The sequence below is a fragment of the Lissotriton vulgaris genome, chromosome 7 (assembly GCF_964263255.1).
Source record: "Lissotriton vulgaris chromosome 7, aLisVul1.2, whole genome shotgun sequence".
Taxonomy (NCBI): domain Eukaryota; kingdom Metazoa; phylum Chordata; class Amphibia; order Caudata; family Salamandridae; genus Lissotriton; species Lissotriton vulgaris.
In genome coordinates, this window is record NC_141695.1 from 324,258,689 (window position 1) to 324,275,754 (window position 17,066).

Here is a 17,066-nt window from a genome sequence, read left to right on the forward strand (position 1 = left end):
TCAAGCTCTTAGTTCCAAAACCCCATTCTTGACCATTCATGCTGAACTAATGGTTCTTAGGATCAGGGCTGTTTTTATCCCTAAGGTGGTAACTCCCTTCCAACTAGGGCAATCTATTACCCTTCCTACCTTTTATCCTCCCCCTCACCCTTCCAAGGAGGAGGAGAGACTACACCGTCTGGACCCTAAGAGGGCGGTGAGCTTTTATCTTGATACGACTAGAGACTATCGAGTGGATGACCAGCTCTTCATTGGATTTGCTGGCTGCAAGAAAAGAAGAGCAGTGCACAAGCGCACTCTTTCAAGATGGATCATCCTCTGTATAAAGATCTTCTACTCTTTGGCCGGTAAGGAACCTCCAGAGGGTATAAGAGCTCACTCTACAAGAGCAAAGTAGTCAACTTCTGCTTTGTCTAGGGGTGTACCTGTAGAGGATATTTGTAGGGCCGTGACTTGGATCTCCCTCCCCACTTTCGCGAACCATTACTGCTTAGATGCCGAGGTGAGGAGGGAAGGTCACTTTGCGCTCTCTGTCCTCCAGGAGTTTCTGGTTCAGGAGAGAGGACACTCTCCTTCGGGAGTGGGGACTGCTGTGGGACTCTATTAACAAGGTGAGGAATCCACTGGCAGATGTATCTATCAGAAGAACAAGTTACTTACCTTCGGTAACGCTTTTTCTGGTAGATACAGTATCTGCCTGTGGATTCCTCACTGACCCACCCCCCTCCCCGTTGTCCACTCTTCTATGCCAGTGTTAATGTGATGTATCTACTTTATTATCAAGGAGTTGTTTATTTCAAATGTTTTATTGCATTTGTTCCACACTGTGTGTGTCACCTTGACATTTGTGTTCTGTGTATACTGTTTATATTTCTACTGTCGTTGGTCCGTCCTTGTGCCTCGAAGGTACAGAAAAGTGCGGAACTGACGTCATCACGCCGGCGTGGGCCTATTGTAGTGTCGGTGACGTCAGCGGAGTCACGTGCGATGCCGTGCCTCTATGACGTCGTCCACGTCGGCGCGAAGCTACAAAAAGAATTTCCGAATGTTGCTGACGCAAGGGGATATTCACAAGGTGAGGAATCCACAGGCAGATACTGTATCTACCAGAAAAAGCGTTACCGAAGGTAAGTAACTTGTTCCTCAGGGTCTTTGTCTGGAGATGGATATCCTTTCAGAGAGGTCCGTCCTTTCTTCCTCCACTCCGGATGCTCCAGGGACAGCCGCCGATCCGGAATGCCAAAGAAAATGTAAAGAAAATAGACTTGGATTCAGTCTAGGAGCTCGCCTCGCTCAGTGATAGGGACTGGTAGTGAGGAAGCACACGGTGCACGTTATACAAACAAGAAACCAGACAACCTGAAAGGGGTTGCGGTGTGCCGATAGTGCTCAGGGGTTCGGGATTGTGGAGGGATATTGCCGGAGTGTGATTTGCGGGAGTTGAAATCCCTTTCTCCCAGCCCACCCCGAGACACGCGCCCGTACCTGCCTGAGCCACGCATTTCCAGAAGAGTGGCTGGGCGAAACGTTGAGACGTTGACCTCCTGGCTCTGCTACACGCCAAAGGGACTCTCCTCGGGATTCCTCCGGGGGTTCTTCTACTCCTCGTTCCTCCGCTTCTCCATACTCTCATTCTCCTTCTGTATGTGGAGACGCCTCCTTCACTTCTCTTCCGGACTTTGGAGCCTCTGACCCCGTGATATAGTAGAGGGCGGGGTTTTCCGCAAACTCGGCCCAATTAAAGAAACAGGGTCCAGCTTCTTCTTGCGTTCTGAAGAGTGTCGATTCCGCCGGGTTCCAGGTTTCAGGTTGCCGTAGATAAAGAGGTGAGACGTGTACAGTTCCAGAAAAGGATTCACAGTTCTCCAGGGTCTCGGACTGTTCGCCCTGTGACAGTATGGCATTCTTCTATCTATTTTTATGTGATATTGTATTTTTATTGTTATTTATAACCAAATAAAGTTATTTAATTGATTTAAAACAAAAGGTACTGGCCAAAGAAAAGGAAAACTGAAACCTCAAATGACTAAGACAATATATCCTATTTCTTTGAAAATGAATACAATAATTCCAGCCAACAGAAAAAACGTTCACTTAGTTGGTAAAAGATATTACCAGTTATAATCATATCTGCCATTTTTTGTTTTAAATGACATATCTATGAAAACACTACTTCCCTATTACAAAGTTTGAAACTATTAAAGTGCTGTTAAAGAGTTTATGATGATTAGCTTAACTTTTCAATGTTATACAATATTTATTACATTTTAAGTAAGAGCACATTTACTTGCCTTACCAAATGCTTGTGCTTTGCTGGTGTAGTGAATTCAGTGCAATATGGAGGCACCACTATAAAAAATGTAGGTGATCCAGTTAAAGCAGAAGATATCAATAATGATTTCTCGCAGTGGAGCTGTGGTGGAGTAGTCAGGTTGTTAAAGTGAAAAGATAACTTCTTGTTTCAATTACTGTTTAAAGTTATTCATAACTTTGTATGCAGTTGTTATAAAACTGTGCACCACATTGCACATTTCCAGTTTTTGAGTGCTTGCCAAATGTGTCCCGATTGGGTTGGCCATTTTACATCCAGAAGAGTGTTACTAAATAGTGTTTCTCACATGTCAAAAATTATTTTGGTATTGTTTGCAACCACAATTGTGCACCATTGACATTGTGAGTAATTTTCTGACTCAGTACAACATCTGCGGAGTTTGTGATGTAAACTACATATAACTTAGTTTGCCCAGTGTTTTTGTGTAATAGGTTTCCCTGGATTTGTTCTAGTCATGACGGATAGTGTACTTTTAGTGAATTTCTAAATGCATTTCATGACTGAGCTGTATTGTGTCAAAGATGTGATTCAAGTATGAATTGAAATCAAAGTTAATAGTGTAAAAATGATATACCTGTGTCTGTTCACCTTACAGTGAGCCCAACCTCCTGGTGCGTGCATGTAATCAGCTGGGCCAGTTCCTACAACACCGTGAGACGAACCTGCGGTATCTGGCCCTAGAGAGCATGTGTACTCTGGCCAGCTCAGAATTCTCGCATGAAGCTGTTAAGACGCACATTGAGACAGTCATCAATGCTCTGAAGGTGAGCGTGCCAAAGCTCCTGCCCATCCTACTCATGCATGTTTTAGCAACCTCTGGACATGTTGATGTGTTTGCTACAATTCACTTTGCTTAATGCATCACCAGCAGCATTAGTGTGGGTTAGTGGTTGATGAACTCAGGGTTTTCCAGTGGAAGGAATGTAAAGGTGTTTACTAGGGTAGTTATCTACATTACTATACAGTGGATCTGCAGCCTATCAGTTAAGTGATGTTCTAAGTTTTCTTACTTTATCCCTCTGTTAACCCCCTTGCTCTTTTTCTTTTTTGTCCCCCATCTGCCTCTGTCTTTTCCCTGACTTCTAATTCCTGGTTAACACCATTTGTTTTGCTCCAGCTGTATTGGGAGATATGAGATGCACTGTGAATTTTGATCCTCTACTCATCCACTGCTACTCCTATATATGCCTCCCCCTATTCTACAGCAGATTAGCATAGTCATTTGTGAGGCCATGTGGGTCAAAGGGATTAAAGTGCCCTCCCTTCCTTGGGCGAGAACACTGCTCTGGTGGTGTCAGGGGTCAGGTTAGGTGTGGCTGGTGTTATGTTATGGTAGGTGAATTTTTAAAGCGTGTGACTCACCAGGAGGCATCTCAGCGCTACCCTAGCGAATTGAGACAGATAACCGGTCACGTTGAAGGTAAGTTAGAACAGAAAAGTTTTCAATTGTTTCCTAAAAGCGGCATACGTAGCACATTTTCATAGAGCAACAGGGAGCTGATTCCAGTACCGCGGAGAAAGGTACGAGAAGGATCTCCCACCAGTGCGGCTCAGACGGATTCGAGGAATTTTTAAGAGGGCCAGAGAATTGGACCTTAAGATACAACGTGAGGCTTGCTTCAAGCATTTCTTCTGAAGGTATAGAGGGCCTCTGTCATTCACGGCATTGAAGGTAAGACAGCACATCTTGAAAAAGGATCGCTTCTTAATAGGAAGCCAGTGTAGCTGTCTCAGCAGAGGAGCGGAGGGGGAGCCTTGGGGGGGCGATTTAAGATCATCCTGGCCGCTGCATTTTGGATTACCTGCAATTTAGCAATCCATACCTCTCCTATTTCCGCCAATAGTGTGTTTCCATAATCAAGTCGACTCATCACCATGGCTTGGACAAAGGTTCTCCGGTGGTCGGTCGACAGATAGGCAAGTATCCTGCGTAATAGGCGTAAACTGTAGTAGCAGGAGCTAGACGTTGCTGCCACATGGTCCTTCATAGACAACGTTGGATCCAGTTTTATTCCAAGATTTTTTACTGCATGGGTCGGGGTGGGGGCCGTACCCAACTTATCTGGCCACCAATCAGGTGTCCAGATCGTCGAGTCTTTTCCCATGAGCATAATTTCGGTCTTACTAGGATTTAATTGGAGGCAGTTCGCTGTCATCCACTTTGATACTGCAAGCATGCCTGCTGCAAAACAGGATTTCTCCTCCTCCAAATCGATACCCAGTGAAAACATCAACTGGGTATCATCAGCGAAAGAAATTATCTCGAATCCGAATGGTTCGATGATTTTTGCTAAAGATGCCATATAGACATTAAATAATGTTGGACTCAGGTAAGAGCCCCGGCGGACTCCCTTGTCCAAACGGGTTTTCTGTGAGAGATATGGACCCAGAATAATCCTTTGCCATCTGTCGGACAGAAAATCATTCAGCCATGTCAAGGCTGAGCCTCGAATACCATATGAGTGTAGTCTCTCCGCAAGCATAGAATGAGAGATGGTATCAAATGCTGAGGAGAGATCTAACAAAATCAAAACTGAGGATCCTCTAGCATCTAGCACCTGCCTCAGCGAGTCCGTTACTACAAGAATGGCAGTCTCGGTGCTGAAGCCTGGCCAGAATCCCGACTCCGATGGATCCAGAATTTTGTTTGATTCCAAAAATGCGCTCAATTGCCTGTTTATGATTGTTTCTAATTGTTTGGCCAAATGAGGCAAAAGGGATATAGGTCGATAATTACTGAGCGTTTGGGGGTCAGCTGTAGGTTTTTTCAGTATTGGCCTGATATAAGCCTCTTTCCAGTCAGTGGGGATGATGCCAGATTGGATGGATCTGTTAAAAATGTAATTTTAAGAATTTCTGGGGCACAGCTGGAGGAAATAAGGGCCATGGTTTTTGGGGGACACAGATCTCCCGGCGAACCTGATTTTGATAGAGATAACAGGTTGACGACTACTTCCAGGGTGGTAGGTTCAAATTGCTCCAGGGTGTTAGTTAATGGAATCTTGGATTCTTCTTGTCTAGGTGAAGGAGACAGATTAAGGGATTCTCTATTGGGAAAATTTGTATAGATTGTCAGAATTTTTTCCTGAAAGTAGGTCGCCAACAAAGTTCTTGTGATTCATCCAGGGTTTGCCTACAGGCTTGCGGTGAAACAAAATCTTTCACTATGTGAAAAAGCGCTTTGGCTGAGTTGCTAGCCTGATCGATTTGTCCCTTAATATAAGTGAGCCTGGCCATTTTAATGCTATTATGATAGCCCGCCAGGGCTCTTTTGTAGGTCTGTCGCTCCAGTAGGTCTTTACTACTTCTTCAATGTCGCTCCAGGGCCTTGCATTTCGATTTCTCCGTTTTTAGTTTGAGCGTGTACCAAGGTGCAGAATGGTGTGACTGGTCAGTGCCATGTAGGCTTTGGGGGATAGTGAGGTCGAAGGCCGCCCCTAGAGCTGAGTTGAAACCTTCTAGCAATTTAGGTACATCAAGTGCAGCTTCCAATCCACCCTCCCAAGCGTGAGGATGGTAGGCTTCATTAAAAGACCCCGCGGTTAATTTGTTCCAAGACCTGCGCAGCACCTTCTGTTTCCGATCCCTATTCTGGGTAAAGGACTGGACGGCAGGAGATTGGTGCATGAACATGACCATAAAATGGTCCGACCACGTCAAAGGGGATGGGGGAAAATTACTAAGATGGTCCGCATTAGTAAAGATTAGATCCTGGGCATGTCCAGCGCAATGTGTAGGACCCAGTCCTCTTTGTGATAGACCTATTAGGCTAAGACTGTTTACGAGCTGGCTAACTTCTGGGTTATCAACATCCTCACCATGGAAATTGAAATCTCCCAATAATATAAATTTGGAGGAGGCGAGAACCTGAGTAGCTATTTGTTCTATCAAATAGGTGGAAAAATTGGTTCTCGGACCAGGCGGTCGGTATAATAATGCTCCATTCCAGCTCTCTGATGGAGATATTTAAATTTTAAAAATGCCTAATTCCAGTCTGTCGTTACCAAGGGTGGCGGTCCATTGCACTTTCAGATGGTCTTTGAAAGCTATGGCAATGCCACCTCCGGTTTTACCTATTCTGTCCAGATGGATACATTTATAGCCCGCCGGAATTGCCAGATGAATGGACGAATGGTTAATTGGAGTGAGTCAAGTTTCTGTAAAGAAACAAATCTCTGAGGAATGGGAGGAGATCATGTCCCAAATTTCGATGGGATGTTTGGCTAAGGACCGCACATTGCAAAGGATGTATTTTGGGCTGGTGTAATCGTCATCAAACTTAATTTGTGGGTCAGATCGACTATCTGTATCCAAAGTACATTGAAAACAAAAGGACTTGCAAGCTACCGGGCCCTCCAGTACAAGTGTGTAATAGACGGTTACTAAGGCCTGTGGTTCTAATGTTATGCAAGGTTTTGATAGAATACCTTAGGCGGTTCCTGGTCCGCAAAGTGGTCGTAGTATGGACAGCATTTCCTGCCTCTGACCCGCGGACGGGCGCAGACGGGCTTGCCCTTGGCGCGCCGAACGCCGCGTCCGCTGTGCGTGTGCTTTTGGCCAGTCATTTATGTTTTAGAGGGAGAGACAGCTAGTGTGCGAGCCGATTTCACCCCTAAGATGGCGGACTTCACTATTGCCGAGTTCCTCCACCGGTCAGCTCCTAATCGGCTGAAAACGGTGAGTGGGTATGGGTAAGTGTGGCCACTAGAGCCCTAATACCGTTGTGGCAGAGTTAAAAACAATCAGGTGCAAAAAGAGGAGAGAAAGATTTACGTGCTCATTTTAAAAGATTCCTTGCTTTCCGCCTCAGGAATCGGTTGGTGAGCGCGTGCGCGCAGGAGACGCATTTTTATACTTGCAGGCAATACAGCTGGTGTGCGAGCCGATTTCACCCCCAAGATGGCGGCCCTCACTATTGCCGATTGTGTCTTGACACATTTACTGGAGTCCCTCTAGTAAGTAGCTATTGGGCTACTGTGGGAATTTAGCGGCTGGACAGGGTGCCAGGGCTGGCCAGGGTGCTAGTCCAACCTCATACCCTCTGATGAAGCGAAAAGGGGGAGAGCGCCCGTATCACAGAGACCACTAGTTGCAGTTCACATTTTCTAATAGCAGGGCACCCACATAGACAGATTGCTACTAGTGCAGAGCAAGCAAGGACAAAGCTGGAGGCTATACAAATTCTGGGACAGGGACCAAGGCACACTTTTTAATTCTTCAACAAGGCATACTTATCCCAGCTACAGATGTTAATTGAAAGCTCCCACATCACAGAGCATGGGTCAGGGACAGACCAGTTTTGCCTTCAATAACAGTATAGAACCACCTCTGTTTCTCTTAATGCACAGCACATTTTCTTATCATGAGCAGCACCTGCAGTCTCCTGGTGCTTCAGAGCGCCACCTTCCTCCACAAGCCTCACAGATAGCTGTTTCCTTGCTGGCATGCCTCTGTTGAGCTGCAACCCAGCTGCTTACGTCAGTTGGCAAATTCCTTTCACGGATAATTTGTCATTGTCAAGTCCAAACCTTGTACCAGAGTCTGAGAGGGAAAATGGCAATCCTTAACTCCTGGATCTCGGCAACCCTGGTGAGTGCCTGGTCAGAAGAGAACAGCCCTGAAAAAACAACTGCCCAATGATACCAGGCATTTATAGTTCCCTGGTTGATCGAATTAGGAGGTCAGCTACTTTTGAATCCTGGGTGCCCCTTCCTTTCTTGGGGAATATTTCCTGTGTGTTTACTACGTGATCAGTGCAAGTGGAGGGCCTGCAGCGCTCCTTTCCTGCCTATCCCCCCAGAGAAATTTTAACTAACTCCTGATCAGGAGACCCTGTCCATCAACCACAGAAAGGGAGGCATTCATCCCAACAGAGGGTCAGGTCTCAACATAGATAAGAGATACTGTCTATCCCAACCCTCCAATCTTCTACAAGAAATAGAGAGGGGCATAGGGATCTGGAATGTCAAATAGAACAGAGACAAGCTTGGCTCATGTTAAACACACTGGTTTACCGTCCTCACCCAGTGAACCAACTAGCTCTCAGAAAGCATATCCCAGGTAAGGGAGACTGCACCGGGTTTACCAGGAGGTAGCTGGTAGGCAACCCCTCCTAAGGGGTACTGGGTTAAGGTACCTCTCAGTATAGACCAATACTGTTACCGCTGTCCGGCCACAACAGCCTGGGTAGAGAGGCCAGTCACCATTTCTGTAAAAGATGGGCGCATTATGCATGCCACCTTGGCCTCCAAGCCAAGCTTTAGGGTCTTTAGGGTCTAAAACTTGTGTAAAAGGGAGACCCTCAGTGGACATGCGTGATTGTCATGTTCACTGAGATAGATAACAAGAAAACTTACAGCAACGTTACAGTGACCTGCTAGGAGATCAACACAGTTCTATTTCAGAGAACAAAGGTCCTAAGCAAAGTAATATTGTAAACACAATAATTAGAATATAACCAACGTTGGGTTACTCTAGCAGTCCAATGTCCAGCCGGACATGGAGTTTTATTTATAAAATGGAGAAAATAAGGTCAGAAATACTTTGAACAACTTAAATAGTGAGGCACAAGCCTGTACCTTTAAACGACCAGGAAGTGTGGGGGAATGGGGTAACAATACAGACAATAGAACCAAAACACAAATACAGGCAAAGACTTTGAGCTTTTGGCCACCTGCATTCAGTTTTAAATAGCAGCAAGTTTTGACAAAAAATAGATACCACAATCGTTAGACACAGTGGATATTTGTGGTTCTATTTGGAAATGTCGACATTTCGATCCCTTGCTCAAGGTAAACTGGGATCATCATCAGGACTAGAAAATAAAATTTGCCTGGTTCAAAACATTTAGTGCCTGTCAGGATAAAAACAGTGAGACAAAAGAAATTGGCCTATAAGAAACAATGACAAACATTTGAAAAAGGTTACAGTAGGGCAGCGAGTTTGCATAATTACACCTAGTGCTCGTTCAGACATTCGTGGGGAGCAAGGAAGATGAGTGTATTGGGTTCGAGAATAGAGCATGCGGTACTGGTTGTGACTAGTAACGGCGTGGAGCCGGAAGTGCCGCTGGAAGTGCGGTGTGAAGCGAATGGAGGCGTCAAGCGTCTGCGACCCTCTGGCTTAAGTCGCAAAGGGATCTTCAGTTGGAATGATTCTGCGCGAGTGGTGATGACTAATTGAAAGTGTTGGGCTCGGCGAAGAATGGTTGAGGGATCTGGAAACCAGGCATACTGGGCCACCCAAGTATCATAGAAGTTGCCCGAGGGTGATAGTCTACGTGCCGAAACGGGGGTATTGAAACCGGGACGATGTGACTGCCTGTTCGGGTGTGCAATGGTGCCGCAGGGAGTGTGGAGAGACGGCGGCTAGGCGCGCTTACCAGGCGGCAGAAGTTTCAAGAAATGATTTGGTGAATACAATGAGGCGGGAATCAAATTGCCACAGCTGAAAAAAGAAAATTAAAGGGATTCTTGAGGACGTGGCTGTGAGGGGAAGTGAGGCATAGTGATTCGGTGCACAGGGGTGCATATCTCTGTAAGTTGCAGTAACAACATGAATGGCTGTCCGGGGAAGTAGCGAATTCGGGAGCGGCAGGGCAGGGAGGAGAGGGCGGCCGCCGCTCTCCTCAGGGCGCTCCTGGGTTCAAAATTAGAGGTTGTTGGAGTGCCTTACTGGATTAGGTGTAGGGCACGCTCCTAAAAAATAATCAATTGAGCGAATAAGCCTCTTGGAATACTTAGAGGAAAATTGGATTGAATGGAGCGGTGCGCGGACTAGGATTAAGGCTTACCTTGAGGTTGCACGATGGTGGGAATCTGAGGGCAGCAGCGATGTGCTGTTCGGTTCATTGCGCAATGGCAGGTTCTGGACAGTGTTTGGACAGCACTAGTTTAAGTGGAGCGAGTATGGGCGCCATTGTGGACGAGTCACATGGTCGGAAGAAAGAGAGAGAGGACTACCGTGCACTCGATGTGCAACGGAGCAGCCATTTTGGAATGGTGTGAAGAAGTGAAGGGTCGTGGTGAAGGGGTGATACTGGTGAAGTGCCTGGCGCGTGGCTTAAGTCATTTAGTCTCTCATTCATGTATCTCACATTTGGAAAGTAAAACTTAGTCATTACATTAAGGAAGCAATTGGTATGGTGACAGTCTGGGTTACAGATAGCAAAAACCAACGTACATATATTTTCGGAAAATAATTAAATAAATAAAATTGGTGATTTGACCTGGTGAAATCCTTTTGTTGGGCGATTTTTTCTGAAGACAGGTTAAAAGTCAGGAGTTAGAGTCTTAATGTTTTGGAATGCTTATAGCAACGTGGCCCAATCTTCGTTTCTGTTCAGGCCATTTCTGATTGAGTCAAAAAGGATTATGGCTTTTAGTTCCTCACGGTTCAGTAGTTGCCCCATATTGCCTCCTCTTTGTGGCAATTTGAGTGCTTTCAGGACAGTCCACTGGCTATCGTCTTCATTATGGTTGGCGTCCATGAAGTGCTTGACCAGTGGTGCGTTGGGTGTTTTGCACCCAATTCTGGTTTTCACCTTCTGCGTGGTTTGACCAATATAAACTTTCAAACAAGGACAATGAATTAAGTAGATCACATTGGCAGGTGTTACAATTTGTGAGTGTACGGCAATTAACAGTGATGTTATTGAAAGTGACACTTCTTCCTTCAACGGTGAATGGACAAACATTACATCCGCCGCATTTTACATGTCCCACGATAGGTGCTAAACCCCAGACAGAATCGAGTTTGGTATTAGGTTCCGTGTTGGGTAGGGCTGCTCTGACCAGATGGTCTTTCAGATTCCTGCTCTTACGGAATGCGAATAGGGGTTTTTCAATACTCATGTTCCCTACATTGATGATTGCCAGTGCTTTTTTATCATTTTTCGGACTTGGTTGGATACTGGCAAGAGGGTGGTGACGCAAGCTATCCTTTCCAGATCAGTTTTGGGTTTGGGGGTCAGCAGGACGTCGCGTGGACAGTACCATGCCCGTTTGGAGGCGTTTTTGACTATCCGTTTTGGATATACCCGATCTTTGAGTTTGGATGAGAGAATGGAGGCTTCTCTAAATTAATCGTCTTTAGAGGAACAGTTACGCCTGATTCTCAAGAATTGAGCGTAGGGGAGTGAATCTCTCAGGGCTCTTGGGTGGTTGCTGTCATAGCTCAAAAGTGTATTACGCTCTGTGGCTTTCTTATACAGTCGTGTCAGCAGTTCTCCCTCAGAGTGAAAAATGGTTAGGTCAAGAAAGGCAATGGAGGAATTATCAAAAGTGATGGTAAACGATAAACTAGAACAATTATTATTTAGCCAATGGAGAAATTGTTGTAATGTAGTGATGTCATGTTTCCAGATGATGAAAATATCATCAATGTATCTCCGCCATAAGGCGATGCCAGAGAAGAAAGGGTTAGTGTGGCACAGGATGGAGCCTGTCTCTTATTGGAGCGGTTATCAAAAGTGAAGACATTTCTTGTGAGGCAAAGTTCAAGGAGTTGGAGAATGAATAGTGTTGGGACCGAGTGGGGACGGGGACGTGTATCGAGTACTTTCTGTATGGCCAGTAGGGCAGCTGTCTGGGGGATATTGGTGTACAGAGACTTGACGTCCATCGTGCACAGTGTATCAGATGTGGTGTCAAAGGGATAGTGCTCAATGAGATTTATCATAGCCATGCTGTCCCTAACATAGCAGGCAGTGGTAGGTACAAATTCCTTGATGAAAAAATCAACATAGGAACCAAGTGGCTCCAAGATTGAGCCACAGGCTGACACTATTGGCCGTCCGGGTGGGTTGGTGATGTTTCTATGGACTTTGGGGAGGGTGTAGATGACGGGTGTGCGTGGTGATTTGATGTTTAAAAAATTGAATTCTTTTTTACTGAAATAGCCGTCGTTGAAAGCTTTAATGGTCAGTTTGCGTATAGTCGCTTGCAGGGGCGCAACTAGACCCAAATTTCGGGGGGGGGGGCTAACACTTCAAATGCTGGAGGCGGAGCCAAATTCAGAGTCAGACTAAAAATTGCTGGTGGGTCATCCTGTCCTCGAGGTGGTATAACGCATAGGGTTTATTTTTTTGCCGATACATTACAGCTCAATTCAAAGCACGCTGGGCTCTAACATTAATGTATTCATTATAGTATTTAACAAGTTTTGCAGGAAGTTTAGGACTTTCCTTCAAGGAATTCTAGTAGAACAATTATTAAATGTTGTATTTTAGTACACATTTAATGAGTTTACCTACTCTCACATGACATTTTTTTATAATTACAGTTTTGCCAACAATTAATGACATATGATGCACTGTAAAACACCTGAGGTCAATTGTATTGGCCTCAACCCATTAGCCGTTCAGAATACTTTTAGAAGATATTTGGGTTCCTCCATCGTCCCACCTCCCAGAGTGGTTCGAAAAATTGTGGCAAATAGTGCAGTTTAAGCACACTTCTATAGTTTTTATTCTACTGAATGAAATTAATGATTAAAATGAATATGTGAAGTGCACTTTTTCCCTAACCAACCAGCCTGGGGCTGAGCAGTAAATGAAGGAGAGGTGGAGAATGCACTAATATGGAAAAGGCACTTTTTTATGGAGGACTGGAGTCTCTGGAGCTCGGGAGCAAGAGAGTTCCAATGCTTTGATTTTTTTTTTTTTTTTTAAATAATTTTTATTGTAGACACACCTGTACAGGCCAATAAACGGATAACAGTAGCAGTCTAAATGTCAGCAGATATACAGTACATTTCGTTAATCATTACACAGCCTTCCGGCCCACAACCCGGGGGTCGGGCGGCGGTAAAGTATCTGCACTGCCATGCCTGACGTTCCGTAGAGAGAAGTGGTTAATGTCCGGAGGAAGTGTATGCCTACTTTTAGTACCCTACCAAACTGCGCGCTGACCCCAACTCCCCCCTTCCCCGCGCCTGCCCCTAAACACCCCCCCCCCCACTCACCCCAACCCGCACACCATCCCCCGCCTAAGGCTTCATTAAAACTACCTCCGGGAAGCTAACCTCATGTTCCCTGTGTTCCTGCTGTTCCTGGGGCCTCAACTCTCTCCCTCTATGCCCTCCCCTCCGGGAGTTTCCTCCTGTGCTTCAGCCTCGCTGTCCCTGAGCGCCTGCACCATTACTTCCCATGCCGTCGCGGTGTCAGCTGCTGTCTGGCTAGGGGTCCTGCGCGCTACCTGGTATCTATGTGTGCTATCAGCCGAGGCCCACTTCAGAAACTCCTGCCGCCACCTCCGTGGAGTAGGCCCCAGCCGCGCCTTCCAATTCCTGGTAATCTCTCTCTTCGCAATCATCAACCCCATGTCGATGAACTTACTCGTGAGCTTATTTTTGGGAGTGTGGGGGAACCAGTGCAACAGGCATTCGGCCGGTCCATACTCTAGCGATCGTTCCGTCACCTCATTCAGTACTTCCCCCACTTCTTGCCAAAAGTCCTGCAGGAGCGGGCACGCCCATAGCATGTGTACTAACTCAGCTCCTTCTTCCGGGCACCGGGGGCAGGCTGCTGTGTCGTCTCCAAAGTACCGCCGTATTCTACCTGGCGTCATATATGCCCTGTGCAACACATAGTAGTGTATCAGCTGGAACCTGGCGTTCCTTGTGCTGTTACGGGCCCTGCGGACAAGTTGCGCCCAGGTCGTGTCTGGAATGTCCTTGTGCAGATCCGCCTCCCATTTGGCTTTCAGGGATGCGAGAGGAGGTATATTCTCCCTAACCATTCGGTTATATAGGCACGTAACTGCCTTAACCGTGCCCGCCGCCATCATGGCGTATTGGCAAGCCGCCGCCGTCTCGGGCTCTCCAAGTCCCGTGCCCCAATGGGCATGCATCGCCCGGGTCACCGCCGCGTGCAGCAGGAATCCCCCTCTCGAAATATCGAATCGGTCTGCTAGCTCCCGGAACGGGAGCAGTGTCCCACTCTCAAAGAGGTCCCCAACCACCTGAATTCCCGCTTCTTCCCACTCCTGCAGGCACGACCAATCGCCGCCATGAGGCAGCGCCGTCAGCATGGCCAGTGGTATCTCAGGCGCATAGGGGCGTCGGGAGCCCGCTCTCCTCTGGGTCCGATTCCAGCATTGCCGGTATGTGCGCTGTTCCAGCGATAAATCCCGACTGTCCAGCCGCTGCTGGAGGGTTATGTACGCTAGGACGTGCCTGGGTGTTCCCCTCAAGTTTTCCTCCTCAGGGCCCCGGAAAACCCTCGCAACCTCCTGCGTGAATATCTGCAATTGGGCCGCTAGGTAATAGAGCTCGAAGTCCGGCACCGCCAGCCCCCCCTCGTCCTTCGGGCGAGAGAGCGTGGCCAGCGCTACTCTGCACCGTCCCGCTCCCCAGATGAACGACGTGATCTGAGATTTGAGGAGTTTAAAAAAGGAACCAGGTATCCAAATTGGGAGCGTCCGGAAATAGTACAGTAATCTCGGCAGGGCTACCATCTTTAGCAGGGAAATCCGGCCCGCTACTGATAGCGGTAATGTGGACCAGAAGGACATACAGCCCTTCAGTCCGCGCACGCACCGTCCCAGGTTGCCCTCGAGTAAGTCTTCCGGCTTGTGGTAGATATGAGCCCCCAGGTATTTCATGCAGGTAGGGTTCCAGGTCGCCTCCGACTGGTGCTGCGGCTGGGCAGTGCCCTCCAGCAGCGGGAACAAGCCTGTCTTGGGCCAGTTGACCCGCAGGCCCGACATCTCTCCGAATCTCTCAAGTAAAGCTTCCGCCTTCCTCAGGTCCTCCCCTCCGTCGCGGAGGAAAAGCAATAAGTCGTCAGCATACAGCGAAATGAAATGATGTCCGTCACGGGTCTGCACTCCGTAGAAGTGCCGCCCCGTCCGGGCCGCGGCCGCCAGCGGTTCAATGGCCAGCGCAAAAAGGAGCGGTGATAGGGAGCAGCCCTGTCGAGTGCCCCGCTCCACCGGGTACCGCAGGGATACCGCCGGGCCTACCCTCACTCTCGCAATCGCTTCCGCATAAAGGACCTTAGTCCAGTGGATGTAGCCAGCTCCCAGGCCGAAGCGCTCCATGACAGCGTAGAGGTAGTCCCACTCGAGGCTGTCGAAGGCCTTTTCAATATCAACCGACAGGACCAGCTCCGTCCCTGTCCTCTCGGTGAGCCCGTCCATGATGCGGATGAGCCGTCTGATATTAGCCGTGGTGTTGCGGGTCGGTATAAAACCGTTTTGGTCGTCATGCACCAGCCCCGTCATGTGCGGTAGGAGTCTCGCCGCCAAAATGGAGCTCAGGATTTTATAATCTGCGGTGAGCATAGATAGGGGCCTATATGACGTGGGGTCAGTGCTCTCTCTGCCGGGCTTCAGCAGTGGGACCACCAGCGCCTCCCTCATCGATTGCGGTAGTCGACCCGTTGCCTTTGCCTCCTTGTAAACAGTCTGGAGACGGGGGGCCAGTAAGTCCAGGTTTTTGGCGTAAAACTCTATGGGGAGTCCGTCTATCCCCGGTGATTTGTTCCTCGCCATCCGCCTCACCGCTAGTCGTATCTCACCCGCGTCAATGTCCGCCCCCCAGTCCTTCGCCTGCTCCGCCTCTAGCTGGCCTAGGGGCAAGTCTGCCAGGAAGGGACCCACCAGTTCCGCCCTGCCGCCCGGGTCACTCTTGTACAGGCCCTCATAGTATTGCTGGAACACGTTGACTATGCCCAGTTGGGTCTGCTGTACCACTCCCGTCGCATCCCGTAGCTGGAGTATGGGAGCGCATCTTCTGGTGGGGTTCGACAGCCATGCTAGTAGGGTGCCAACCTTATCGCCCTCTACATGGGAGCGTAGCACGTACCGCTTGTGGTCAAAAGCCCGAAGCCTTTCCACCTCAACGGCTACCGCCTCCTTGGCCGAGCATAGGGCGTCCTGGAGTTCGGGCCTCCCAGGCCTCCTCCTCTCCATCTCCCTCAGGGCCTCGTCTACCTTCGTCAAATCCCTCAGCAGTACCCTCCGCACACCCACATAGTCTCGGATGCAGTTGCCCCTTACCACTACCTTAAAGGCATCCCACTCCACCGCTCTTGAGGTAGCCGTCCCTGCGTTCTCCGCGAAGTACGAGGTCACGCCCTCTGCAAGGGCCTCCCCGAAGAGGGGGTCCTCCAGTGTCTCAGGCCTCAGTTTCCAGAGCGGAACCCTGGGCTTCCCCATAACCCACGCCAGTCGGACCAAGAGCGGGTTATGGTCTGAGATTGTCCTCGTTAAGTATTCCGAGCTAGTGACGCACGGTAGCACTTCCCGGGAGCAAAGTATGGCGTCTAGTCGGACGTGCAGGTCGTGGAGCCCTGAGAAAAACGAGTAATCCCGATCAGTCGGGTGCTGCCCTCTCCAGACATCTACGAGTCCCCAGTTCTCCTGCCAGTCCCTCCTTCCCTTAGAGAGTCTGTGTACCGGGGAGTCACGAAGGGGGGGGTGAGACCTGTCCAGCAGGGGGTCGGCAATGGAGTTAAAGTCACCCCCCAGCAGGACCGGGCCCGCAAGGGGGTGGGCCAGCGTTCCCGACAGTGCAGCTAAGAAAGCCAATTGGTCCGTGTTCGGGGCATAGACGCTAGCCAACACTATATCCCTACCTTCGAGTTTCCCCTCCACCACCACATACCTCCCTTCCTGGTCAATCCAATGCCGTGAGAGTTGAAAAGGTGTGCCCGCCCTAATCCATATGAGCACGCCGCGCGCATAAGCTGAATAGTTGGTGTGGTAAACCTGGCCCCGCCATCTCCTTTGTA

The 17,066-nt window shown here is 48.4% G+C and overlaps 1 protein-coding gene across 4 annotated transcripts in view; it reads left to right on the plus strand.

Annotated features, from left to right (window-relative positions):
* Positions 1–17,066, plus strand: part of LOC147701483 (AP-2 complex subunit alpha-1) — a 323,652-nt gene that overhangs the window by 140,217 nt on the left and 166,369 nt on the right. For all 4 annotated transcript variants that reach the window (XR_015297469.1, XM_086930156.1, XM_086930157.1 and 1 more), the window contains exon 9: positions 2,928–3,096. Coding sequence is in view for 3 of the 4 variants with exons in the window: in XM_086930156.1 (XP_086786282.1) it covers positions 2,928–3,096 (169 nt within the window). In the remaining variant the exon portion in view is untranslated. The remainder of the gene's footprint in view (positions 1–2,927; positions 3,097–17,066) is intronic.